This window comes from Pipra filicauda, unplaced genomic scaffold (assembly GCF_003945595.2).
Source record: "Pipra filicauda isolate LSUMZ 115617 unplaced genomic scaffold, ASM394559v2 scaffold347_size1265977_pilon, whole genome shotgun sequence".
In the NCBI taxonomy this organism is placed as follows: Eukaryota; Metazoa; Chordata; class Aves; order Passeriformes; family Pipridae; genus Pipra; species Pipra filicauda.
The window spans coordinates 962,162-989,104 of NW_024104473.1; the positions used below are offsets into that span (position 1 = coordinate 962,162).

At 49.8% G+C, this 26,943-nt stretch overlaps 3 protein-coding genes and 1 long non-coding RNA gene across 5 annotated transcripts in view; 2 read left to right on the forward strand and 2 right to left on the reverse strand.

Annotated features, from left to right (window-relative positions):
- The window catches only part of SHROOM3 (shroom family member 3), a 102,967-nt gene extending 90,233 nt beyond the window's left edge, over positions 1 to 12,734 (forward strand). The window contains exons 6-11 of one of the 2 annotated variants that reach the window (XM_027741145.2): positions 2,067 to 2,143; positions 5,029 to 5,931; positions 6,954 to 7,454; positions 8,230 to 8,380; positions 10,853 to 11,125; positions 11,744 to 12,734. In XM_027741145.2, the coding sequence (XP_027596946.2) occupies positions 2,067 to 2,143; positions 5,029 to 5,931; positions 6,954 to 7,454; positions 8,230 to 8,380; positions 10,853 to 11,125; positions 11,744 to 12,103 (2,265 nt within the window). In that variant the 3' untranslated portion in view covers positions 12,104 to 12,734. Of the gene's footprint in view, positions 1 to 2,066; positions 2,144 to 5,028; positions 5,932 to 6,953; positions 7,455 to 8,229; positions 8,458 to 10,852; positions 11,126 to 11,743 lie in introns of those variants that run through there. The other variant, XM_027741148.2, reaches the window with a different exon arrangement.
- On the reverse strand, positions 11,586 to 19,720 carry LOC113998432. Its single transcript, XR_005564668.1, has 5 exons — positions 18,973 to 19,720; positions 17,464 to 17,612; positions 14,765 to 14,814; positions 14,251 to 14,392; positions 11,586 to 12,174 (listed from the first exon to the last, which is right to left on the reverse strand). It is a non-coding gene; the product is annotated as an uncharacterized LOC113998432 (long non-coding RNA).
- The window catches only part of SEPTIN11 (septin 11), a 73,935-nt gene continuing 63,172 nt past the window's right edge, over positions 16,181 to 26,943 (forward strand). Inside the window, exon 1 of the mRNA XM_027741154.2 lies at positions 16,181 to 16,323. The gene's annotated coding sequence lies outside the window, so the exon portion shown is untranslated. The remainder of the gene's footprint in view (positions 16,324 to 26,943) is intronic.
- On the reverse strand, positions 19,932 to 23,008 carry LOC113998430 (16 kDa beta-galactoside-binding lectin). The gene is made up of 4 exons (XM_027741159.2): positions 22,820 to 23,008; positions 20,918 to 20,997; positions 20,609 to 20,780; positions 19,932 to 20,143 (listed from the first exon to the last, which is right to left on the reverse strand). The coding sequence occupies exons 1-4, from the start codon at positions 23,006 to 23,008 to the stop codon at positions 20,000 to 20,002; spliced, it is 585 nt and encodes a 194-aa protein (XP_027596960.2). The 3' UTR covers positions 19,932 to 19,999.

Sequence of the window (26,943 nt, forward strand, 5' to 3'; positions counted from 1 at the left end):
TAGACACAACTTCCTGCACTTAAATTGGTGCAGGTGGAGTTCAGCTTTCTATGTTTGCTGGTGGAGTTCAGCTTTCTCCCTGCTGGGGCTGTTTCAGGGATGGCAGGGATGCTGGGATTTCAGTGCATATGCTGGTAGTGTGCATGTGTCCTTGCTGCTCTGGACATTCCACCGGGACATCCCTGTCCTTACCTGCCAGCAGCACTGGAGAAGCACTGAGCACCTTTCTGGGGGGGTGTCCCATTAAGGTGGCGATTCACTGTTGCTGCTGTCCTACCTCAGCCCGTTTTCCTGGTGCAAAGCAGAGAGGATTAAAGTCTGCTTGGAACTGCCCTGGCTCCCACTGTGCCTGACAGTGCTGGGAAGTGCTGGGCAGAGGCACTGCCAAATAACCATTATGTTTTGCCTCCAGCCCTGGAGGGAAACATCACAGAGAAAACTCAGCAGAGACCCTGGCTGCTCCATGTCCCCTGCTTGGTGGTTGGGAACATTGCACTGATGTCACAAATGGGGAATTTGACTGACTCTGAGGATGGTAAACAGTAGAACCAACTAAATTCTTAAAGAACAACTGCCCGGACAGCTCTTGAGCTGAAATCTGTTCAGACCTATTTAGGGAGCTACAACTGCTCAAGCCACACGGATTTGCAGCAGTGGTGGGTCTGCTGCCCCATCCCTGTTTCCATGCCAAGCTCCATTCATCACAAACAGGGATGCAAACTACCAAAATGTGTGGACAGGCTCCTTGCTCCAAATAGGCTGAGTGTTTGGAGAGGCTTACATATTTACAGGGCAGCTGAGATCCAGGACATCTCCTTCTGCTCTTATACTTGCTCCTGGCCCAGAGCAGATTCTCCAGGTGCAGCGAAGTGATCCCGAGTCAAGTGACACTGAGGAGGCTCTGGGCAGCACCTCACAAACAGGCCCAACCCTCCCAAACTCCCCGTGTGCTCCATTCTCCACGTCCTCCCTCAGCAGCCCTCAGCTCCCACGCCACGTCTTTAAATAGAGGGAGTTAAAAAAGCAGCTTGTGAATATCAAGTGACCGGAATGCACTTCCAGAACCACTCCTGTCTCATCCCACCATCGGTATTTTTCCACCCCAGCCAGGCGTCAGGCTCATCTCTGTGCCATTTTGTCACACTTGCCTTGCATTCAGTAAGGGTCCAGAACGAGTTAAGCTGAAGGCCAAGCTGTGACCCTTCCTCTGCCTCCCAGAACAGTCAGAGCAGCAACAAAACCAGACATCCAGAGAGAGAAAAATCACCAAAATGTACTTGCCAGTGACAGGCTGGACAACAAACAGCCCCAGTTCATTTTTCCCCAGGCCACTCTCTCAGGGCAGTTCTTGAGATCTTTATTTCCCCCTTTTGGCTCATTTTTAATCGTTCATATGTTCAGCAGCCAAACCAGAGGTTCTGCCTGTTGGAAACCAACTTGAGGAAGAGGGTGAACAGCCCTGCAGACCTGTTCACAGGGTCTTAGTTCAAGTACAGAGGAAGGGAGAGCCCTTACTGCTGTTTTCCAGAGGGATTTAGCTGTATCCACTTCTGGAATGAGGATTTAGTCCCACAGGCAGCAAGGCACTTGTGAAAACCCTGCTCTTAGATTTGTCTTCCAACATACACACCAATCCATAGGGGCTGTTTGAAAGGGAAGTATATGTTTAAGTGGGTTTTTTTCATTAGTTTTCTTTCTGATCCGTCTCCAGTGCAAAACCACAGCTATAAGCATGGAGGACAAAGCCAAACCAACAGGGGGATTTTTATTTATTTATTTATTTGTGGTCTTTTCAGATTTTTTGTGGGAAGTGTTTATTTCCAGCTTAGCAGCAGACTTCTCTGCCTCACTGTACGTTTCTGAGGGCCTTGTGTACAGTGCTAAATGTTCCTTTCAAGCTGCATACAAATCACGTTGCACTGTCACTGCAGGAATTTGTTTAGAGATAGGAAGGAATGGATAGCCATGGGGAATGACTTGCTCTCAGGCTTCAGAAAGCATTCTCATCAGTGTTTTGGTATTTTGTTTGCTTTCTGCTCGCTGTTAACGCTGTCTTTGTACTCCAGGAGCTGCTGAGAAGGGAGAGCAGTGAATTCGGCCCCATGGTGAGGGATCCCTTCTACGTGGTCAGCGCAGGAGCCAGGTAGGAGTGTGTCCATGTCCCCTCTGCCCCTGCAGGATCAGCTCTGGCCATCCAGCAGTTGTCATGGATTGTCTCACACCAAACTAGGGAAAACACCTGCACAGACACAGCTCTGGGCGTGCTGTGCCCAGCACACTTAGGAGGAGTTGCTGTGAGCTTTGTTTTCACTACATTCATTTACTATCAAGTTCTCCTCATGTCATCTTGGGCCACGTTTCTGCAGCAAATTTCCAGTTCCATAACTTCCAAAATGTGTTTTATCTGCTGCTGGAACTGACATCCACGTGCCATCATAATTGAAGGGTCCTGAAGGAAAAAATACCTTGATAGTTTTCTCCAGCTGCCTCCCCAAAAGCAAGGGAACATTTGCAGGGATCAAAACCAGGAGATTTCCCCCATCTTCCTGAAGTGGGAGCTGGCCTTTAGGCTGCTTCCCTTCGTGCAGGCAGGATGTTTTGCTCAGCAGCAGGGGGAGAGAGAAATGCTTTTAAAAATAGAAAAGTGTAATCACAAAACTCATAGTCTTAGGACTTACGTAACTCTCCACTTAGCCGTGGATTGTTTTGAGGTTAACTAGAACTGAAGTTGATCATGCTGTATTTACATTTAAATAATAAATAGATGTTTGCCCTAAGCCCTGAGTGCCCAAACAACCAACTCCCATTACAGTAAAAACCATCAAGAGGGACTAAAAGAATTGTTCACAAAGGAGCTCTGTTCCTCACAAACTTGCAGTAAAATGCCAGCCTGCTCTGTGCTCACAGTGGGAGTTAACACTGCTCTCTCCAAAGGTTTCTCCACACAGCTCTGGGGCACACAGTGACAGCTGGAAGCAGAGGAAGGCTCCTACTCTGGCTGGGTCTTACTTCTGGCCATTTTTGCCCCTAAGAAGACATAATGTTGTTTTAAAGGGACCCAATCTACCTTCAGGCGCATCCTTTTAGGTTTATTTAAAACATGCCCATTTGCTGTGATTTGGAATAAATTTTTTCCATGTTTTTTCCTAAGACAATAATGCAGCTGTTTCAGTTGCTCCTGCCTCCCTGTTTTTCCTGCAGATGGCATTTCATCCTGCTGCTCAATCAGTACTTGCAGCTTCCTTTTATTTCTTTCTTTCCCCAACCTATTTTCCAAGTAATGGGATTGAACACCCAGACTGAAAACAAGTTTATTGGGGCACGAAATGCAGGTTTCTCATTTTCCTGCTTCACTGCACAAAGATTATTGGTTATTAGCAGTTTTGTGGCATTTCTGCTGCGCAGGCATCCCTCATGCTTCACAAGCACGTTTCTGCTGGGAGACGGGAGTTGCTTTCCCTTCTCGCTCAGAATTGGATTTCTCAGAAGATCAAATGAGGATAGGAGAAGCGTTCTCCATTCAGGGAGGCAACACCAGGCAGCACAGGTTATGTTTCTCGTTTTCCTTGGGACACAGCTGCCTAATGTGCTGCAGAGGAGATGGTACCACCCCTCCCACAGCTCTTGCTCGAGGAGGAAGAAGACTTGTCAGATGATGAAGTTAGGAAAAAACCTTGGTCAGCAATCACATGGTCCAGTCACATGTGCTCTCCCACTGCTCCCCAGGTGCCACACAATATTGGGAACGGGTGTTGCTCCGTCAGTTTTAGAATCCACAGTTGCTTCCACAGTAGGAGAGATCTTTCAATTAGAGAATTACCATCTGGTGTTCCTGAGGAACACTGAGCATCTGAAAAGAATACACACTGCTACTGTCCAGGAACCACAGACAATACCAAGAGCAGCCTGTCTGGGAAGTTTCCCCAGCCCCAGGCACAGGCTGCCAAATTCTATTCTCAGTCACACCAGAATAAAGCCGGAACAACCCATGTTTTTGACAGAGTTACTCTTAATTTGTACCAGTATATCTGGGAACAAATCTGGGGCCCAATCTCCAGCATCACAGATGGGCAGTGTTGAGAGTGTTTGAACAATGCATCTCAAGAACAGAAAACATACTGGCAGTAGAGCTTTGTTGTGTTTTATTGGTTTATGGTACGGCCTCATGTTTTCAGGCCATCTTTTCTCGCATCTGCTGGTGTCATTATTACTGCTCGGTTTGTTTTCCAGCTAAACAGCCATACAGGCAAGTAGGTTTGGCTCTGGATTCCGAGCAGGATCCTCACTCCAAAGGCTAGACACTGTTTCTCAGACACACCTTAGAACATCCTAAAAGACCTGGAAGGAATAACTCACCCCACTGGCTTTGCAGCCTTAACATCCACTCACAGATGGAATGTGTTGGCTTTGGGGTTTGTCACACCTGCCTGTCTGAGGGAGCTCTGTTTTCTTACAGGGTTCCAAGGCTGTAGGAGCCTTTTTTAATTTTCTCTGGAGTCAAAATAGTGCATTTTTTGGCCTTGTCTTGTTCTTGGAGACAGTTGAATCATTTTAATGGCACCTTTCCAACAGGAGCCAGATAACATTATGGGAATTTTTGGCTCGTAGAGCTTAGAATTACCAGCAATTGAGAAGGAGGTTTGATGGTAGATAATGTCAAATAATCTGTCTTACAGAAGTTACTACTAAACCCATCTGTAACAAACCAAATTGAAACCAAGGTTGGAAAGGAAGCCAGGCATTAGGTTTTCCTAAATATTTTTTCCATTGAGTTATTGTTGTGATGCCTGCTCCCCATGTGTGTATTGTAGCACACACTGAGAACGATGGGAGATGGTGAGTGGAAATGGATCCGGCTCAGGATTTGACTTCCAGTTTCATAGCACAGCTGCACCTCACCTAGACCAGCAGGCACAGACAGTGGCCTCTGGTAGGGCTGATAATTGATTCGTTAAGGAGGTGCACAAGAGCTTTTCCTGCTCATTGATTAATTGTTAATCTTACCATGGTCTGTCTCTTGGTGTTTAGGTCTTTCAGCAAGAAAGAAAGAAGCCTCTCAGAGAGACTGGCATTCACCAGTTACTATCCCCACCCTCCCCGCAGCAGCGACGTTGTCGCTGGGTCCACCACGCTGACAGAGAACCACAAGCTCTCAGAACTTTCCAGGCCAGATAGCAGGACTTCTGCATTCTTCCCAGCCCCAACAGAGGCAAGGAGTCACTACCCTGAGCAAAAGCAAGGCTTTAAACCCTTGTTCCTTAACCTTACTCCTTCTGGATCTGGCCAGCCCTCCCCCAACACACCCACCCAGGCTCCCTCAGACTTCCAGAGCACAGGCGAGGGCCAGGCTCTGAGACAGCACCATGCCAAACGAGAGGCTCTTCCCCCTGAGGGCAACGGGAATCTCCAGCCACAACCCCTGGATGCTGTGCAGGATAAATCCCCAGAGACTCCCATGGAAGAAATGGCGTGGAGAAGGAAGGCCGGGCTGCTCCACAGATCCTTGCCCCCTAGAGCGGCGTGGGCTCCTCCGGTCAAGGACAACAGCTCCCCGAGGGCCGTGGTGTCTCCCCCAGCGGCTGGGCCCAAGCTCTCCCAGAGGTGGCAGTCCCTGCCGACACAGAGCAGCACTTCCTCCGACCCGGAGACTCCTTCTCCCCAGGGGACCACCCAGCTGCGGATCTCGGAGTCGGGGCTGCAGCTCACGCCCCCGCCCTTGCTGCAGGACGAGGGGGACGATGAGGTGTTCGTCGCGCCTTCCCAGCCGCCCTTCTCCCCACCACCGCCGTCCCGTCCTCTTCCCGAGCTCAGCTCTTGCACTTCTGCCAATGGCACAGGGGAATTCCCACCTCCCCCCCCAGCCGTGGCACTGGAGGGGAACAGGGCAGCTGGAGACAAATCCCCCCGGCTCCCAGAGGAGACCAGTGTGAGGTAAGGGCAGGCTGGAACGCGGCGTCTGGGGCGGTGCAGGGCCATATACAGTAAGATATGTGGGGCTCAGACAGCTGGCAATGACCCTGGCTGCCATGAGACCCCCCAGCTGCCAGCCGGGTGGGGAGCTTGCTGTATGGGCACAGGGACAGACAGACTCACTGCCTGGATGCCAAGAGCATCATCAAACCATGTGGCCAGGCCAGGGCACAAAGCTTGGTAGGCCACCAGCATGTCCACTGGCAGGTGGTCCCCTATAACCCCCAGGAAAGGGGGGTATGGAGGAGAAAGTCTCCTGATCTGGTTCTCCCTGCAGGTTTCAGTGGGGTCGCTTCTGACTTGCTCCAGCATGAGGAATTGGAATGGCTGCTGACTCCTTCCAGTAACTGGTTTTTGAGAGACAGCTGTGAAAATCCATGATGGGTTTATCCAAACAGTTAGAATCCCCCAGAATGCATTTTAGACCTTGCACAAAACAATGCTGTTATGAAACAGTGACCATCTGCCAAGGAGTGACAACACAAGTATGTCACAGTCATGCTGTATAGGGCAAATCTCCTGAAGGATGGGACTTTGGGCAAGGTGCCCAGCTGGTTTAACTCAGCACAGCTTCAACACTCCCAAGGAGCTGCTCTAATATCCATCCAGGAAGAATCTGGCTGGGGCTATAGCAGTGATTGGCTTTTCCAACATGACAAGGACAAATGGGTAGGGGCTGCTCAGGATGGCACTCCCAGGTAGGAGGACACAATGTCCCCCAGCTGTCAGCAGAAAACAAAGTGACATGTTACTCACTGGTTCTTTTTGTGTTGGAAAGACAATCCAGCAGCGTCCAGACTGGGGGGATGAAATGCTTCTGGTGCCAGGAGCTTCACACTGTATGCCCTTCTGTGTTGGAATGAGAAGTGAGACACAAAAATGAGAGAGAATGAAAACTTACTTGTTGAAGGCCTTCACCATGTGTTCACAATGGTCCTGGGGCATAGGTTTATCTTCATCTCACAGAATTTTTCTTTCCATAGCAGCTTCAAAAGCTTTCCCAAAGCCCCGGCTGAGAGGGAGATCACAGGGTTGGGCACCAGTATCGGTGAAAAGAACTGGCCCCTCTCACCAACTGCAAAGAGGACTAGCTCTCCATCTGCTGTGGACCAGCAGCACCAGTCACCTGCTGCTTCTGAAGGGCCTCAAAGCACTGATACACAGCCCATAACTCAGCCTGAAGGTGACCCCAGAGAGCCAGAGTTGGAAAACACCAGCCCGGACTCCGGGATGCTCAGCACAGCACCTCCAGTGAAGGCAAAGAAAAAGACCCCAGAGGATATTAAGTCAGAGGCTCTGGCAAAAGAAATTGTCCACAAAGACAAGTCCCTGGCAGATATCCTGGATCCAGATTCCAAAATGAAGACTACCATGGACTTAATGGAAGGGATTTTCCCCAGTGGAGCCAGCTTGCTGAAGGAGAACAACATGAAGAGGAAGATGTCGCAGAAGCAAGTCAGCAGGACGGCTGTCGGGGAAGACACGTAAGCACTGCGGGAGCGGGATGAGGGCTGGCACAACTCCCTGCTCCCTCACTTTTAAGGCCAACCTGTGCCCAGTGTGTCTGCATTTCTGCAGGTGGGCTCTGGTGGAGAACAAGTTCCGCAGTTCCCAGGTGCAGGGCCTGGCAGGGCAGTTCCAAATACCTTTTCTCATGGGCTGTGTGGAAGGCAATGCTGAGCTTGGTAACGGGAGGAGATGAACCAGCCCTGGAGATGTTACTTGATTTTGCTCTCTGGACCTTCGCAAGCTGAAGCAATTCAGTCCAAAGTGCAGGAACAGACACGAGAGTAAAATCCAGATGAAAATAATGACAGGCAGAAAGATAACGAGAGGCCAGATTTTGGAAGGAGGCTTGAGGGGACCTGCTTACTGCAGGGTCAGCCCAAGTCCTCCAGTGTGGGGTTTTTTTAAGATAGAAGCTGCCAAGTGGCAGCTGGAGAACCATCCAGGAATCAGTTGTGCTGCACCATGCCAGCTGAGATGGCCGGTCTGGCCACCTCCAGCCGAGCTGTGCTGACTGACCCCCAGCAAGGTAAAGCCTGTCCAGGGCTGTAAGCAGTCACCTTTAAACCCAAGGGCTGTGCTGGGCTGTGACAGCAGCTGACACGCCCCCTCTGGTGGCAGGAATCCGCCTTGTCCTTGTGGGTAATGACACTGGGAAGGTACCAAACGGGCAGTGCTGGAAAACCATGGATCTAGGCACGGGGAAAAGTCAGGCTCAGACTGAACTCCTCCTTTTTCTTCACTGTGGTGTAGGAGAGAGGAAAAGGAGGCTCCCGTCACCCTGGTCACCTGTCCTGCTTATTACAGCGTTTCAGCACCCAAAGCAGAGCTGCTGAATAAAATCAAGGACTTGCCAGAAGAAGTAGGTGAGGAAGAGGAGCTGCTGGACATCAATGAAAAGAAGGTAAATTCAGCACACACTATCACTGGCTGCTTACATTCCTGAAATAACAATAAGCCCTACAGTGAAGTGCATTTCTATTTGGCAGCTTTTGGCAGCTCTCAAGTTGCGTGGGAGCGTTTAGGCCACCGGTGAAGCTTCATTAGAGTGACCCAAATGGAATGAAGAGAGTTGATCTGAGTACTCACTGCAAACTTGAGTACAAATCTTGCACCACCCCGAGGCAGGCCTGTCCCATGTCAAATGCTGGGTGTACAGGCTGTAAGGAGCAGTCCCGATCCTGTAGCAAGGAAGGAAAAAGGAGAGGTAAAACAACTTGAGCAAGGCCAGCTCAGTTTGAAACAGGAACAGAGTTTAGCTAGTGACTGCACTGTCTGAGGGCAGGAGGTTTTCCCCTGAGATTTTCCTCTTCAGTGAAGCCAGTTCACCCATTTCACCTGCTGTCTGTACTTATTGCTTCCAAAGAAACATTGGTTTCTCTTTTTCCCCCACACTTTGTTTCTCTGACCCACTGAAAGCCACAGGGACCTTAGTGGTTCAACCTCCATGTGATGGCTTGGGAGGGAAGAGAGCAGGGCAGGAGGGGAGGAAACATTTTCCTCTCTCGTTGAGGCTACATTTCACTGAAGAATGGCCCCTCCATTTCTCGCTGGAGGCTTCTGTGTCCTACCTTCCAGGGCTTTTGCAGGGCCTTCTAATTTGCCCCTGTGGTTGTCTCACATTAATTACTTGGTAATTACAGACATGCTGCCTAGCTCCCAAATCCTGAGGAGCCACAGGGATTGGGAGTGACTAAACAAGATGAAGATGCTGCAAGCGTCTGACAGGCTTGCAAGTAGCTGTGAGCCTGCCATGGACAGCCAGGCCTCAGAGGTTACATTTGCATGGAAAACCAGAAATAGATGGGAGTGATTAGGCCCAGGCAGCACAATCTGCCCGGTGTGTTTGCTCATGGTCTGTGTGCAAGAACATTCTCACAAGGGTTACCTGAGAAGCAGCTCCTCTGGAAGGTCATGTGGCTAAACCGAGTTCATTTGCACTGTAAGCATGCAAAGGTTGGCTGGCATTTGGGATCGCAGGAGAGTCACTGATTAACAAACACCAAAGTATTTTTTGCAGGCCCCTCCAGCTCCCCCACCTTCCGAACAAAGGTACAGCACTGCCAGCAGTCCCTGCCTCCTGCTTTGGAGGGCAAAGCTCCTGGAGCAGGGAGGAACAGCATCACAGCCCCTGGGAAGGACAGGTGTTAGGCTTTGTCTCTGGGCACTGCTGAAGGGAGAATCCACAGAAAGGAGTTCCTTTTGATTTAGTACCACCTTTGCTGCCTCTGCCCCAGAACTCCCCTGCACCAATGGAGTGACTTAGTGGTCATTCCGGGGAGCTGATGTTTATTTTAAGGGAATATTCCTCACCTTTTGTTCAGCCTCTGCGTGTGTGTGGCAGCTGAGAGCAGGCTGTAATGCAACCACAGAACAAAGCACACCAAGTGTTCCATCTAGTGGTGCCTGGCCATACACTGCCGTGTGCTTCCCATTGCCAGCCCAGCCTTGGGACCCCACTGAGAGGCCACCGTGGGCATCAGGGCCAGCTCAGTGATCCTCCCTGCCTCACCAGTGCTTGAAGATCCTTCCCCCACTGGAGCAGACTGCTTCTGCCTGCAGTGACACTCAGTTTGGATGGAAACAGGACTGTGAGACAGTATTTTCACAGGAGATTAACACACGGGTAATGGGGCCTCAGCAGTGCACAAGCTGGAGACACTGAAAATCCTCACCCCTTGTAGGAAGAGCTTTTCCTGCTCGCAGTTCTGAGTAAATGGAAGCAAGAATTGCGAGCCCCAGGCCACAGACTTGCTTTTGCATATGTCTTTCCACTAAATCCTAACAGAAATTAGGATCTTGGGCACATGTGCAGCAGTGCTGTCTGTGGAGTAACCGAAGCCCGGGGGCCTCCTTTTCTTTGGCAGGGAAATAGTTGCCAGCATTTTTCTTAGAATGGGTTTGTGCTCTCTGTGTCTTTGCTTAGACACTGAGTAAACTTAGAGCATCATTGGTGTCAACTCTTCGTTGATGTCTCTGTGTGGGAGGCAGTTGTTTTGTACAGTTCAAGACGTTTCAGGCTGGGGCAGGGAGTGGGGAACATGCCGGAGATGCGGCTGCAGCTCTTTTCACTTGAAGGTTTTAAAGAACATACATCTTTCAGCTGTAGGTAGCTGGGTATCAGAACATGGTACACCAAGTCTGAGATCTCTTCTATAAATGTTCATGGAGCACATACACGTTCACACAATCTAGTCAGCTACCTGGATTAAGTCCTAGATGAGGAATTCCAGTGTTCTCTCCGTTTCCTCCTTACAATCTTCTTTGTCAGCTGTTGCTGACATGACCCTGCTCCTCAGGAACCACAGCCATATCCTCCTGTTGTCGTCATCCATGTGGTCAGGGTGATGGTAGCAATGTGTTTCCCCTCTGACAGGCTGAGCTCATCGGGAGCTTGACCCACAAACTGGAAATCCTGAAGGAAGCCAAGGAGGGCCTGCTCGCAGACATTAAGATGAATAACGCCCTCGGAGAGGAGGTGGAGCTGTTGATCAGCACGCTGTGCAAACCCAACGAGTTTGACAAGTACAAGATGTTCATTGGCGATCTGGATAAGGTGGTGAACCTCTTGCTCTCCCTCTCGGGACGCCTGGCCCGTGTGGAGAACGTTCTGAGTAGTCTGGGGGAAAATGCCAACAGTGAGGAGCGGGTACGTATCCGTGGTGTCTGGCCTTACTGGGATGTGGGGCAGCAGCAGCCATCACAACAGCATACCTTACAAGGACTTCCAAGGGCTGCCAGGAAGGTAGCACAGGTGTCCTGGAGCTTATGGATGAGCAGTAGCAAATGCAGGGTTTGTCCCTGGGAACCTGGATCCTGGTCTGTATAAATGTCAGGGATCCTGTGGCTTTTGTCTCGCCGCAGAAGGGCCATGCTGGGGACAGCCTGTCTGTGCCCCGTGGCCAGAGGAAAGCTTGGATGGTGCTGTGCCTCCTGGAATAACCCACTCAGTTAAAGCCACATTTTAACATTCTTTGGGTGGTTTTTGAAAAGGCAAAGCTGGGTTTTCCTGGTAGTTGTTGCTTTCAGGCAAGTTTTACTGACTTCCTTGGAGCACTTTCTGCCTCCCATTGACTCGAACATTCAGAGTCTGATTCAGTGGGATTCACATTCAATCCATAATGAAGGATTCATCCTCCTCTCCAGGCTTTTGACTGCGTGTCTGGGAGCATGGCAGCCAGCCGTGGAGGTGGTGCTGGGAGGAAGGAGGGGGGGAGCAGGGATTTTGGTGCTGCTGGTGCTGAAGGGCTCTCTCTGGTGTGTGCAGAGCTCGCTGAACGAGAAGAGGAAGCTGCTGGCTGGCCAGCACGAAGACGCCCGGGAACTCAAGGAAAACCTTGACCGTCGGGAACGGGTGGTCTTGGAGATCCTGGGCAACTACCTCTCTGAGGAGCAGCTCCAGGATTACCAGCACTTTGTGAAGATGAAGTCTGCACTCCTCATCGAGCAGCGGGAGCTGGACGATAAAATCAAACTGGGCCAGGAGCAGCTCAAGTGCCTCATGGAAAGCCTCCCCACAGACTTCACACCCAGGGATGCAGCGGCAGCAGCTGCCCTGGCTGCAGCACTTGCTACCTCCGCGGGGGTCGGTGGTAAAACACCTCCAGCAGCCTCTTCCTCATGCTAACCTGTCCCAGATGGACCTGGGACACGGTTCTGCTCCAGTCTGTTTAATCCAAGTACTTGGCAGATGGTTCTCTACAAAGACAATGAAAGGAGACAGGTTTAAAACAAGATTTTAATGAAGGAAAAAAAAATAGCAATAATAAAGGTTTTGTTTTCCTTTCCTTCCACCTCTGCTTCCTGGAAAGTTACATCAATGTGGAGGGAAATCTCCTCCTGCCAGAGATAAGGAAGAGTCTCACAAGAATTAAACACATGACCTTTAATAAAACACATAACCTCTTCTCTTCCTGCCCTTTCCTGCCTACCTGGCACCTCATTAAATAATGAAGGATCTAAAAGAATGAAGCCTTAAAAATAAAACCAACCCATTTTACTGAACATTATTGATATTTATATTTTTTAAACAACAAGACAGAATGTGTAAGTTTTTGTACATACTCTAATCAGTTACTTGATTCTACTTTGTTCTGTACGTAGAAAAAGACATTTAATTTTGTATTTTGTGAAGACCTTAACAAAAAGAGGGAACCCCAAAGATAGTCATGCAGTAGCTTGGAACATCTCATCGTGGTTTTGTTGCTATTGTTGTGGTTGTTTTTTAATATAATAAAGGGCTACCAGAAGCAGCTTCACCCTGTTTCAACACATGCTAAATATACCATTAAGTGGCCTTGTGAAGGAGATTTTGGCCAGGAAAATACAATCTTTCCTCTTCTGGATCTTGTGATCCTCTGAATCTGGACTTTAAACATCTTTTATGGCAACCTGCATCTCAGGAGTCCAAGTTAGCCAGAAGTAAGGAACTCACTGCAGGAACAGGGAGGGAATTCTGTCTTGGTTTTGAATCATCAGAACCGTGATCCGTGCTTCTGTTGCAGCCTGAAGGGTCTCCCTGAGATGTGTCAGGAATCTCTACTGACAGGATTCATAGGCCTGGTTTTGTGAGGGGATGATGTACACTAGGACTTTTTTTTTTTCCATACAGCAATACCTCGTTTGTCTGAACACACTTCATCGGGAATTATTTTCCAAGCTACAAGAAGCATTAACTTGAAATCCAATACTCTCTTCCTGCCCACGGAAATGATGCACATGAAATGATGATGGTGCACCCAAGAGCTTGTTGTGAAGTACATTCCTTCTCAGTTTGAACATTGTTTAGGCTCACGCAGCATTTCATGACAACCTGAAGCAGCAGAACTGCTATTTATGCCTTAATAGCCAAATCAAAGCAAAACTAGAAGTATCTTTAGGGTCACTCAGGAATAATTATTTGAGTGAAGTTTCAGGGAAACAGTGGGGGGAGCTGTTTCAATCCAATCAACACATTTAACTTGCCCTAAAAGAATTCCTACTCTCTACTGCACCTTAGTTTATTAGACTTAAAAGCTGTTTTAATTCAGATTCTTTTTTTTTGCAACCTCCCTTCCATCCTACACTGTGCTCCCATTGTACATAGAAGCATCAGCTAATGAGGCAAGTGATAGTCACTGACATTTTTATAACAGCTTATATTTTCAGGTGAAAATTGTGTTAAGGCCCATATTTCTGGGGTAAGCACAAACTGTCTTTACCCAATTTTGTTCAAAAATCACACCCTTAACTGCAAGGTTTGCTGAGGTTTGTAGCAGCACATCTTGATGCTTATTTAAAGGTAATTAAGCATTGGCCAAACCCGAAGATTTACATCTCAGTACCTCTGGCAAAAAGGGGAACATATTCATTGCTCTTTATGCCACCTTGCTTTTCTCTTTTGCTTATAAAACTAGAGGATAATGGAAACCCATTTCCCAGAGTGAGGAAATGATTTCATGGCACATGGATATCAGGGACAGAATTTTACACTTATTGTCCAGTCCTTGTAAACTTACACAAATCTGCATTTTGGGTCTGGCTTTGTGAGGTTTTTAGGTCTGAACCAGTATTTAAGTGTCTGCAGGAGAGAAAGCCGGCACACCAAATACAGCGAGCGCTGTTCTCAAACAGTTGGCATTTCTTTGCTAAAAATGAGCCTTATTTCTGTCTGAAAACATCCATTTGGGATACTGGAGTGGAATGCCCCACTTCCCACCCTGCTGTGGGGACCTGCCTGGGTGGCCTCTGTCTGTAGGTGACGGTGGGGCTCCTTCCCAAGTCACTGTAGGGTACCTGTGTCAAGTGCCTTGTCCAAAGCCATCTCCAGGGAAGTCATGGAGTGTTAAGGATCGTGTGACAGTCCCCCTCAGCTGGCCACAGGTGACGTCTGGCACAGTAGGAAAGCACGGTCTCTCTTCAGTGGCTTGAGGAAAACCTTAGTAAGGACAAAGCAGTAGCACTTCTGACATACAGTGCCAATTCCAAGCAAAATCTTGTACAGAAGCAACTGGGCACCTCACTGCATTATATGTTCACATATCAGTTGGAACACAAGCCTTTTTCCTGAAATTATTGTCTTCAGTCAAAGCAGGTCTTTTAAACCCTTTCAACACCTCCATGCTTTTAGCAACATGCTGCACCCATGGTCTGCTCTGCTGTGCTATGGATATAAGCACTGAGAAAATCTAGTCATCCAACTTAAAATTTGACTTTTTTTTAATCAGAGCCCTTGGGCAATTGATGGTCACAAGGAATTCATGTCAGATGCTTTCCTCAAGACCAAATCCAGTAAAGAGTGTTTACATACCAGGTTCTGTGGGCTCTAAGTTTACACACAAGATCTTTTGTGAAGGTTACCTATAAAAGAAAAAAAGAAAAATTGGTCAAATGCAGAGCACCAGAACAGTTTATGTGTCAGGCCTGATCCATCATCTTTACAACTCAGCTGCTGTCGTGATCGCTTAGGTTGGTAATTAAGAAAAGCAAGTAAAGCAAACTGGATAGCATTCCATACTCCACACAAATCCTGAGTATTAAAAGGTGTGGTGACTCGTCATCTGCAAAATGGGAAACAGAGCAAGCATTTCATTAGAGAGCCCCTGCTTTAAATCAGCATGAGCAAACTAAGGCAGAGACCCCATCCCAGGTTTCTCCATGCCTTATTCAACCAAGCCAATGTTTACATAAGAGCTGTTTATTCCTTTCTATCCCTGCAGAGGGGATGTGTGCTGACCGTGGCACAGCTTTATGGTTTGGCTGCGTTCCCACAGAACTGCTGCTCGTGCCTCTGCACACAGATTAAGTGTCATACACCTCTGGCGCCTTACAGGGTTTTTCTAGCAATGTGTTGCTAAACAATCATCCTTTGTATTGCACAACTAAACGTGTTTGTGGCCAGCTTTTGTGCCGCTTGGTGTGCTTCAGTGCCAAAAATCCTTGCAAAAATCTGCTTTCTTGGTGCATGTTTCAAGATGTCGGGGAGACGGAGCCAGCCAGGCTCAGCACCCTCAGAGGGGCTTGAGGGGCACAGCTCTGCCTGTTTTGGGCTTTGGCATTAGGAAAAAGGGCTCCTTTTCCCCTACATCAAAGAGAAAATAGGGTACATGTGAACAGGAAGCATTTTCCTCTACAGTTTGCAGCCTAAGGCCATGCCCTTCTGCTAAGGAGGCTTAAAACAAAATGAGAAAAGCCATCCGTAACTTTTTAAATTCTCATTTGTTTCAGCACTAAGTTAATTTTGAGGACTGAAATGCAAAAGAAAAAACAAACGAGCAACAAAAAGCAATCACATAATTCAGCTGAGGAAGGCAAGAGCTGGTGAAAGCATGACCAAATACTGAGGAAGCTGCTTATGAGGGACCTGCTTTTGCACAGATCGTTGCGATTCTGCTGAGGTAAAATAAAATTGTGATTAATAAAAGGTATCCAGGGCAGTTTGAAGAGGCTGAAATTGGAAGACGAGAAGGTCTTCCTGTGGGAGGCGGTTTTGGGGTAGGAAAGGGGCTCTGCGCAGAAGCTTCTCGTGGCCCTCCCTGATGGTTTCTGGGCACCATTTTACCTCACGAAGGGTGGGGGCGCCTCGAGCCCCCCGCCGCCATCTTAGGGGGCTGTGAGGGGAGCCCTGCGTGGCAGGGGGCTCCAGGACACCCCCGGCACCCAGCCCTCACCAACACCTCAGAAACCCTCCCAAACCTCCCAAAGTCACCACAGGGCTCCCTGCCCACCCCTCCAAGTGTTTTTATGGCTAACACCTGTGGGTAATCGGGGTTAACGAGGGACAGCGGTGCCCAGGGGCAGCCTGAGGGGAGCCCACACCTGAGGCGCTGCAGGAGGACGCACACCTCAGCTTGATTCTGTGGAGAAAAGGTGAGTAAATTTGTATTTTTATGCATTTTTTTTCCCTCATGGGACAGCATGACCTGCTATGGAGCAACTGGGTCAGGGTTGAAGGGGAAAAACAGCAAAATTGTTGGGAAGTAGGTGCTTTGGGTGTTGGGTTTTCACAGGGGTGTCCAAGGGGAGGGAGGGCCCCAGCATGTGGGGATGTGAGGGGGTCTCAGTGTGGCAGAACTTGCCCTCATCCCTTGGCTCCTGTCCAGAGGAGCAGACAGGACAGGTACAGAGTTTGTACTTATCTGATCCCAAGGATATCCCACTCCAGTAGCATCCAGTTTTATGCTGCCCAGACCTCCATCACGCCACAGGAAAGGGGAACTGTGTGCTTCCTATGAGCTGCCCCAAAATGGGGCAGTTATGAGGTAATGCAGTGCAAAGTTTGAGGCTGACTTTTTGAAAATGAGTGATGAAGTTGCTTTTGGTTACTAAATGTTGAAACTGGGTCTGAGGGAGCAGGATGGGGAGAAGACGAGGGAAGAACACAACTGTCACCTCTTGCAGACCTGGTCACCTTGTTGCTTTGTACAGTGAACGTCAGTTAATTTCGTATTTGTTTTGTTTGGAGGAAATTGTCACGCACTACTTTGTTTGTAAATTCTGTGGGAAGTGACCTTCCTAGTTTCCCACGCCCCACCTCAACCTGGAGCGCCCCTCAGCTGCCCCAGCACACACTTACCCCACACACCGTTTCTGGGTGCACAGTGTCCTCCGTCTTTTGAGGCTGTGACAGTCAGTGTCACATGCAGGCTCGTGTAGCCACAGAGTCACTCAAATGGCCTATTTCTGTCAAGTGAAGTTAATGTGAACCGCTCAGGGAGAAGTTATTTTTTGAGAAGACAAAGCTGCTGGTCTGTCTTAGCCCTCACTGCTCTTCTGGATTCTGCGTGAAATTTTAACTCCTATCTACTATTTCCAAACTCACCTTTTTTTTTTTAAATAGTTCATTATTTGTTCTCCTCTCCTTAAGTGTGAGGTGAAAACATACATCAATTCATCTGTATTGGTAGAATCATTTAGATTAGAAAAGACCCTTCATATCAAGTGCAACAGTTAACCTAACACCACTAAATCCACCGTGTCCCCAACTGTCCCTCCACATCTTTTAAATACCTGCAGGCATGGTGGCTCCACCACTTCCCTGGGCAGCTGTTCCACTGCAGACGTTTTTCCTCGTACCCAACTAAATCTCCATGTTATAACACAAAGCCTCACAGCTGCTTCTCAGGAGGTCTCGAGGTCCGATTTCCCTTGCTGTGATGCTGTAAGGAAGTACAGTGGTGACTGCACACTATGCAGGATTTTAATTAAAAAAAAAAAAAAAAAGGCAAAAAACCAAAATCTGCATCTTTAGGCCATGCTGTGGTTCTTCCAGCTCCCTGCTTTCCCATTCACCGTGTCCCTCACTCTGCCTGCAGCAGGGCACACTGTTCTGGCTTTTCCAAATCGCTCCAGCAGGAGAGAAAGTCTTGTCACCACTCCAGGAACCAGCCAGGGCACTCTACATTTCCCAGTGTCACTTAGAGGAACAGGATTATTTATAGCTCTGGGACACAGGAGAACAAAACTCAAGCAGCAGGAAGTGCTGGCAAAGGGATGCTTCCTTCCTACCCTTTCTCCTGTTTTGTGGTCTCCTTAGTGGTAACTGCCAGCACTAAAAAGCAGGATAGGCCTAATTAATTATTGGGGAAAGTCCAAGAGGGGGGTAGCCCCCTTGAGGGCACTGTTTGTACCCTGAGCACAGCAGTCAGGAACACTTGGGGCCAGCCTACCTGGCAACCAGGACTGCCAGCTTAAGGGCAAAAAACCAGGATTAGCTTTATTCTTGTCAGTTCTGAGACACAGACCTCACCTGACCAGGGCAGGCAGGAGCAGGCACACCCAGACCAGCTGTGAGCTCCTCTGTGCCTCAGCTACATAAGGGCCTCGTACCTTTTCAGTGCTGTACACTGCACTTAGCTACCTGCAGCCAGGTAATGTGACAGAGGGGGAAACGAAAACTATCCTCTTTTCCCCAGCTCCCCACCCCAAACACCCTGCAAAATAAAACAATCTCAAGACTTCCTTGACAAGGCAAAGCATCAGCAAGGCTGCCTTCATCCTTTTCCTAGTAAAGGCATCCCAGCCTCTAAAAACTAACCTCAAATCCCATAAATAATGCAGTAGATGCAGGGCAGGAATTGAAAACACCATTATCCATGCCCATCCTGCAGCATGGCCAGGCTCCTGCCATCTCCCATGGGGGTGCCCAGCTCTGGGCAGCTGCTGCAGTACAGGTCAGGACAGTGTTGCTGACATGAGGGCAACAGCCTTGCAGCCTGTCAGCCTTCCCATGAAAAGCCTGGAATGGCTCAAATCCTGGGCAGTGTTGTACTGCCCCTACCCAAGCAGCTGGCCTAACTGCTCAGCTGTTGAAGGAGCAGCAAATGCAGCCCTGCTGATGGATTAGCCAACAGGGATCACATTCCAGCAGTGGAGCAGCATTTGGCTAAGTAAGGCCTCAGCTGTGCAGGCCATTGACTGAGCTGCACCAGGGCAGCACTGTCAGTCACAGAGCCAGCCCCCAAACCTGGGCAGCCTGTCCAGGCTCCCAGTTCCCCACAGTACATAGGACTTCTTTACCTTCCACCAGGTCCTCAAATGCCACATCAGTCCCAGCTCCAGCTCTCTCCTGGGTCAGCATGGTTAGCAGGATGCTGGGAAGGAGCAGTAGCAGACACACTCCAAGGCATTGCATGAGCAGAAAGCTTGTAAGCACAAAAGACTGTTCACTAAGCTTTTTTGTTCATCTGCCTAACTGCAGTTATTTGTTTGGTGCACTCAGGATTTAATACCTGTGGTAACCTAGTTCTGTACAGCCCTTAAGCTGCACCTGGGGTGTAGCAGTCCAGCATTACAGACACTGTCCCACAGGCTGCCACGTGGCCTGTCAACCATACTGGGTATGTTGCTCAGCCCCTGACTTTGTGGTACCTGATACCGGGTCTCTGTGTTAAGACCTCAGTTCATGAGGCAGCACAGACAGCCTGATCCTCTCACGACCTCACACCTAAGCTTTCTGTCAGGCTTCACCTTTCACTCCACATCTGTTTCCTGGCAAGTGCAGTCAGCCTGACCCGCCTGCTCTTTTCTGCTGCTCGGGTATGCTTGTGCCAGCCTGCAATGCACCCGAGTGCTGAGCATGGTCTTGGAAAGCAAAGCTATTTGCAAGAGCACAAGCCATGCCTCGTGTTACCTGTCAGTCCCTCATCCCCAGCAAGGAGATGGGAGCAGCTTTTCTTGGTCAGAGATAGCACAATGAACACCCCATATACCCCTGTTTAAGCTTCCCTGGCTGGACTAATCCCAGATTTTAGAAACCAGACAGGGACCACTTGGTCCAACAAGGTGAAGGGAGCAACTACTGCTAAGGCAGCTTTACTCACAGTCAGTCATGCTTTGCCTGGCTTGTGTCTAAATCAGTACCACCTGCAAATCCACAGTGTAAGGAGGCACGTGGTTGGATACATATCCCCTCCTTGCCCACCCCTGTAGCACACACAGGAGCAAGCAGATTAGAGCAGGAAACAGCAGAGGAAGCAGCCATTGCAAGTTTGGGTTTATTTCACTATGCATGGGGCAGAAAACAAAACAAACCAAGCTCTAACTGTTAGCTGAACTTAATGGCTTTGACTTTGAAGTCACCCTCCACAGCCAGGTACTGAATTTTCTCCATGCCCAGCCGATTAGGGAACTTGAACTCCGCTTCAGGCAGCTTCACCGTGGCCTCAGTTTGATCAAAGGAGATGCACATCTGTAGAGAGCCACAAGGAGAAAGGTTAACACATCACAGCTCCCAGGCCTCCCTCATTCCCCACTACTCCAGTCTGGGTGTGGGACAGGCGAGGGGGCTGCTGGTGCAAGGCCATGCTCACCAGCTCAGCCTCCTCCCTGCCCAGCAGAGGCATGGAGGGCAGGAAGGGGGTCTGCTCTGCCCCGAGGTCAGCTCCAAGTTTCTGCAGCTCCAGGATAAGACAGACCCAGTCTGAGTCTCAGGGCACTGTTTTAACTGCTCTGAGTTGTGTGCCCTTTACACATCTGAGCTGTGGGGCATTGGCTTGACAGCTCTTTGGCTTTAGCTGCAAGACTCTTCTCCTGCTGCTTATTCCCTTTCCATACCTGCTCCTTCTGCTCCACAGAGGCACAGGCAGCATTAAAGAGCTGTGCTCTTGGCCCTTCAGTGCTCAGTACCAGGCCCTTGTGCACCCTCAGGCCTCACCTCAATCTTGTCACCATGCTGGAAGGGAAAGTCAGCCTTCCTGTCCTCCTCACCCCACGTGCCATCCTCCTTGGAATTGCACACGATGGTGTTGATGTCCCCATGACAGTCGAAGCGAGGGTTGAAATGCAGCATGAGGGTGTTGCTGTCCTTCCCAACGTTCACAGCAAACCTGGGGAAACAGTCAGTGCCAAGGAGGTGCCTGTGAAGCAGCTCCAGCTACCCAGAGCTGGCAAGCTGAACACAGCAGGAGCTCTGTTCACACCCCAGTGCCACATCAATTCATTCACCGTGATCCTCCTCACTCACCCTTTGGCATCAGACTTGATCTTCCCTTTGACCTTGATGCACTCACCAGGCTCGATGTCCAGCTGAGTAACGACCAGTCCCTGCAGGGCCAAACCACAGGGGTTAGTCTGTCCCAGGGCAAGGCTTCCAGTCCTGCTTGGGCCAGGGCACAAAGCAGCTCTGGCAGACCCAGACACCAGTTCTGTGCTAGAGGAAGGGTTGAGTCAGGCCCAGCTGCCACAGGGATCTCCCACTCCCCTAAGGTGACACAGAGTCTGGTGGCTTGACCCTGGCTACATGCCAGGTGCCTGCCAAAGCCGTTCTATTCATGCCCCTCCACAACAAAAGGTTCATGAGTTGAAATAAGGACAGGGAGAGGTCACTCACAGATTACTGTCACGGGCAAAACAGACTCGACTTGCATAAATTAATTGAATTTATTATTAATCAAAATCAGAGCAGGATAATGACAAGTATAACAAACCTTAAGAACACATCCCCCCCACCCTTCCCTCCTTCCCAAGCTCTACCTCCTCTCCCCGCCAGAGGCACAGGGAGACAGGGAATGGGGATCAGTTCACCACAGGTTGTTTTCTGTCACTGCTCAGGGAGATAAGTCCTTCCCCTGGTCCACCATGGAGTCCTTCCCACAGGGAACAGCTCTCCATGAGCTTTTCCAACATGAGTCCTTCCCATAGGCTACAGTTCTTCACAAACTGCTCCATTGTTGGTCCATTACACAGGTTCAAAGCCTTCTTTCAGGCATCCACCTACTCCAGCTTGGTCTCCTTGTGGATCTCTGCCCCCCACAGACCTCCATGGGCTGCAAGGCACAGCTGCTTTACCATGGTCTTCACTGCAGACTGCAAGGGAACCTCAGCTCTGGCTCCTGGAGCACCTCTCCCCTTCCTTCTTCACTGACCCGGGTGTCTGCAGGGCTGTTTCTCTCGCATATTCTCACTCCTCTCTTCTCAGAGTGCAATTCCTTCTGCGCCACAGCTTTTGTTCCTTAAGCATGTTATCACGGAGGCATCGCTGCCACCTCCGACGGGCTGGGCCTTGGCCAGCAGCAGGTCCCTCCTGGAGCCAGCTGGCATTGGCCCTGCCGGACATGAGGGAAGCTTCTGGCAGCTGCTCACAGAAGCCACCCCTATAGTCCCCCCACTCCCCGAAACGGCCATGCAAACCCAACACAGGAGGGGATTCAAGAGCAGGGGACAGGCACTGCTTTACCAGCTGCTGCAGAATAAACGTTGCGGAGCTGTACCTAACCACATCACCTCAGGTAGGGAGACCAATTGCAAACTAGTTGACTTGGGCACTGCCACCCAGCCCCAGCTGTCGCTGCCCTCCTGCCTGCTCCGTGCTCTGCCCACACCCAGACTGCCGAGGTCAGGTTCCCCCCCGGACTCACTAAACCACTTATCTCCACGGCACTAACTCTGCCTTCTGGCTCTGCTTCTAGTGCAGCGCTGGAACTCAGCGCCCAGGGGGTCTTTCGAGGAAAGTAAAGCTGGGGGGGCAGGGGTGGGTTAGAATACACTGCCAGCCTGCTTTCCTCTCCTGTTACAATAGGAGTTAACCCAGCCCTGTACCCAAAAGGCATTTTGCCAAAGGGAAAATACAAAGTTTAAAGGGAAAAAAAAAAAAAGTATAAAGGGTATTCAAACTGTAGAGTTACAAATAGACCCAAACCTTTAGACTACTTGAGGATAGAAACATTCCTCAGCTTTCCCACTTATAACATGCTCGAGGAGGAGAGGAAAACCGGCTGGTCAGCCCTGTTCCTCCCACAGCCATGTATCAGCCTCGCACTTCCTCTCAGCTCATTCTTTTCTCCTCCTACCTCTGGCACCAGGCCCAAAGTCCATGCACAGCCCAGCCCTAGTCCTGCTTGTCACACCAGCCAGAAAAGGCACTCACTTGCTCCATGCTGCAGACACCAGCCCCACCAGGCAGGACACCCCCGAGCCCCTTCTCCACAAGCCGGAGTAACGCAGCGCGCAGCTCCAGCAGCTTAAATCCCTCGGGCAGGACTATCACATGATTGGAGTGGGGGGGGCGACGGTGCTGATCGATTGCAGCTGTTCGGGGACGGAGCTTCCCAGCCATTTAAAGGGGACAGCGGGAGATCTGTAGCGATACTGCTCTTTGCAGGCAGAAAGTGTATGATTTTAAGAGCTAAGTGGTTGTTTGCTTCTGCGTGATCCTGGCAATCCTTGCTGTAAGCTCTCCTAGCTGCTATGCAGTGTCTCTTGGCTCCTATCCCAGGAGCCGGAGTGCAGCTCTGTGATAGCAGCGAGGTGCTTTTGTTAAGCGATCTCTGTCTAAAATCAGATTGGAGTCCTCGTGTTACTGCTGCAAAGTGAGTGCCTCTGTGGATACGTGTTCTCCCAGCCCAGCCTCGTGCCTGCAAGGCCTGGACTGACGGGAGCCCCTGGGTACAAATCATCACTGCCTGCACTGAAATGAAACTCAAGGGTTTGGTATACTCCATGTCGGTATTTAAAAAGTGCCTGACAGTTCAGGTTGGTGGCGTGGGGCTCTAGCAGATGTGAGAATTCAGGCTGCATCTTTTGAAAAGTAGCCTGATCTCTCTGGTTCCATTCCAGTTGCAAAAGGCTCCAGAGGGAAAAGAGAAATGCTTTGTTAGCTGAGGAAGAGGCAGGACAGGCCAGTGTGCAGCTGAGGGGACAGGAGAGGCGCCTGCTCTCCCAGCCAGTCCCTAATGCCTGCTATTCCCCTTTCCTAAATCCCTTAAAAGCACCCAGCATGACTGCCCCGAGGGCCTTTGCAGGGCAGGGCGGTGAAGGTGGGAGCAGCTGGAGTGCTTTGGGGGCCTGTGTCACAAGTCAGCTTGTACTTTGCAGTGGCTTTAGCAGTGTCCTCAGCCCTCCGTGCCTCAGTTTCCCTCATACCTGCAGTGACACTACTGACATGCAGCTTCACAATCCCACCTGTAAACCCGCAGTCAGAGCTGCTGGATAAATGCAAGGTGCTACTTGTTGGCCGAGTCACGACCAGCCTGTGAGGCACCTGCCTGCAGGTAACTTTTGGAAGGGCTGCACAGGGCACCTCACAAAACAGTGCAGGAATTTATGGCTGGGTAGCAGTGGGAAACATGGTGCCCTGCAGGGGGCTGCTGGAACTTCATTAGAGCAGCGTGCTCATGGTTACAGGCACAGCATCCTGACTCCTGACACCATCCTTTGTCCCAGATATCCCCCACACCCATTTCAGAACATTCCCGTGGCATTTCAGCAAAGCTGAGCTGTGTTTGAACTAGAAAGTCACCACCCTGGATTGGAGCCCTGTGACTGGGATGTGTAAGAGAGGGCAAAATGCTGACTGAAAGTGCTGCAGGGAAAATCCTGCAAATGCTCTGGCATCCAACTAACTCTCTGGTCGTCCTGCACATACACAAGAGCCATACTGCCGTCAGGAGTTAACTGGGAACAGAGTTGGTGCAGGTAGCAAATGCCACCGAGAGCAGGCCTCCTCCACACAGAGCTGGGAGAAGCCCAACTAATTCCACCTTAAGTTAGCCCCAATCTCTAGCAATTTTAGCTGGGATCACGTGTTAGAGACAGGCTTTGGATGCCTGCTTGCTGTGCCTGAGTTACTGTGCAGTTGTTCTCTGGGTCACTGCCACTCGTGAGGGGTTGAGCAAATGCTGTTTGGTCAGTTGGGTTTGTGTATTTGTTTTCTGTTCAGCTCTGTGAAATCCCTGGAGACTTCTCTCCTCCTTTCAGTGCTGGGGCCGTGCAGTGCCACAGCGTTGGCCACTCTGACGCCACTTCAAAAATGCACATTTTATGTGAGCTGCTTTTCTGCCCTGAGGTCTCCTCCTCTGACCCTTCAGACAGGGAAATACCTTTCTAATAACACACGGAGACTGCACTGTTTGTTTTTCTGGAGTGCTCTGCACTGGCAGCCCGGTTGGTTTAGCAACAAACCCTTTGGTCTGTAGATTTCAAGCACTCCTGGTTGGACGCCCTGTGAAATCAGAAAACTGTTTATTCTCAGGCTACAATGCTGAGTTGCCCAACTGCCCTCCATTTTTCCCAGGGATTGAGTGGGGGAAAAGTGGGGGAGCCAGTGGGTCTCCTTCCCTTTCAGAGAGTTTGTAAAGGGTGCAGGCAGAGAAGAGTCACATTCTGCTCATCCAGAGGTGATGCCCAGAGGAATTTTCTCCTATGGGGAAAATTAAGGGTGCTTTCCTAGTGCTTTGCCTTGCAGGCTTGCTAGAGGACATGGGGGCCTGCCCATACTCTTCATCCACCTCTTGATTTGCACAGGCTGCAGGCAGACAACTGGCCAGTCTGATTTTCTTGTAGCTCCCTAGAAACACCCCAGATTTGCTGTAGAAAGCTGTAAATACCATAAGGATGCAGCAGGCTGGTTGTTCTCTTTTTAATCTTCTGTGAGAACAAATACACCCTAGCCATTGGCAAGTCACATCCCTGGCTAATCACTGCTGTCATTAGCAATGGCTTGGCCCTGGTTTGGGAAGGTCTGAGAACACCCCTTGCTGCTGGCTAACTCAGGGCCCAGGGTATATCTCCTCTGCCCCGTGTGACACAGGGCCTGCTGGCTCTTCAGGCCCTGTGCCTGGCTTGTCTTGCTCTGAACCCACACACACTGGTAGTTGATGCTGCATGTCCCGAGTTACTCATTGCTGCAGCTGAGACAGAGGCCCCACTTCTTGCTGTGAGTAGTAACTTTCTCCTCCTCTGGAGAGGGCATCTGGCCCCAGGGCCAGCCCAGCAGTACTGTACGTGTGCCCCCCCGGGAGGGCACCACTGCTGCAGCCATTGCCCCTGAATCACTTAGGGCCAGGGGGGGACAAGAACTGCACCAATCCAAGGATCATACTGGCAAAACAATGACAAGGAAAACTCCTCACCCTTTCCTAGTGTGAGAGAAAGCTTACAGTTTGCTTTAAGTTAGGGTTTTTCTTTTCATATTCTTTCGGGAAGATTTGTTCTTGTCTCTGTAAGTTCATTCTCAGTTCATCAAGCAGAGGCAGCATCTTTCTCTCACGCTGTCTTTAGGGAATATTTGTGTCAATACTGTCTGGATGGGATCCTGCTCTCAGCAATAGCCCCTGGTTACTCTTACAACCCAAATATTATGCTGTTACAGCGTAACAGATATATACACGATATTTCTATATACACACACAGGCTGTTTTCTATCTCTTAGAATATCTGGGGACTTTAACTTAAGCAATCTTCTGCTTCTGCTGTTGAAGTGTCTGATTCTCTCTGTTTCTCCTGTAGCACGTTAGTTTGTCTCATCTGAGCAGTTTCTGCCTTTTTGCTTGAGTAGCATGACCCCCTGAAGAGTCTGGGTGCACAGAGTTGCTCTGGACCCTTCTACACGGCTGGCTGAAACAGTGCTCTCACCACCATGGTGGCTTCCAGCCCTGTGCTGTCCGTGGGCTGGGCTGGAGACCATGGGGGAATGGAGCCATACTCCCAAAAAATCTCTAGCCTGCTCTTGAAAGACAAAGATGACTCAGGAGCCACAGTCCAGTGTGGCAGGAGGTTGAGAGGGCCTCCCAAAGCACTGCCTCAGAGGGAACTTTGTGCAGGTAGAAAGGCTGAAGGTCCAGTCCTCCCTGGAAACCAGCTGGGGTTGCATGGCCACATGTCCCTACAGCGTTTTTGTCCCTGAGGGCTTCCTGATTTCAGCTTTCCCTACATTAAAAGGGAAGCACCTCAATTCCAGGTTAATTATAAATTCAGTTAATTATAAAGAACTTCTTGCACTGTCTCAAAGTGATGAAGGGAGTGTGCTGATGGTGTCCCTGGAATTTAAAGTATGTCTTCTCATTTTATTTCCCTCATTAACACTATGACCCAAGCTGATAATCCCTGTGTTTCTCTCCTCTCTCAGTGGATTACATTTAACTAGAGCAAATTGTTAACTACTCAGAAGAACTGGGCCTTTGTTGTGTTGGACTCATTTCACTTCGGCACCTCCCTCCACACCTTTTAAGTTTGCAGGTGGTGAACACCTCCCCTCAGAGTTTATTGCCTCAT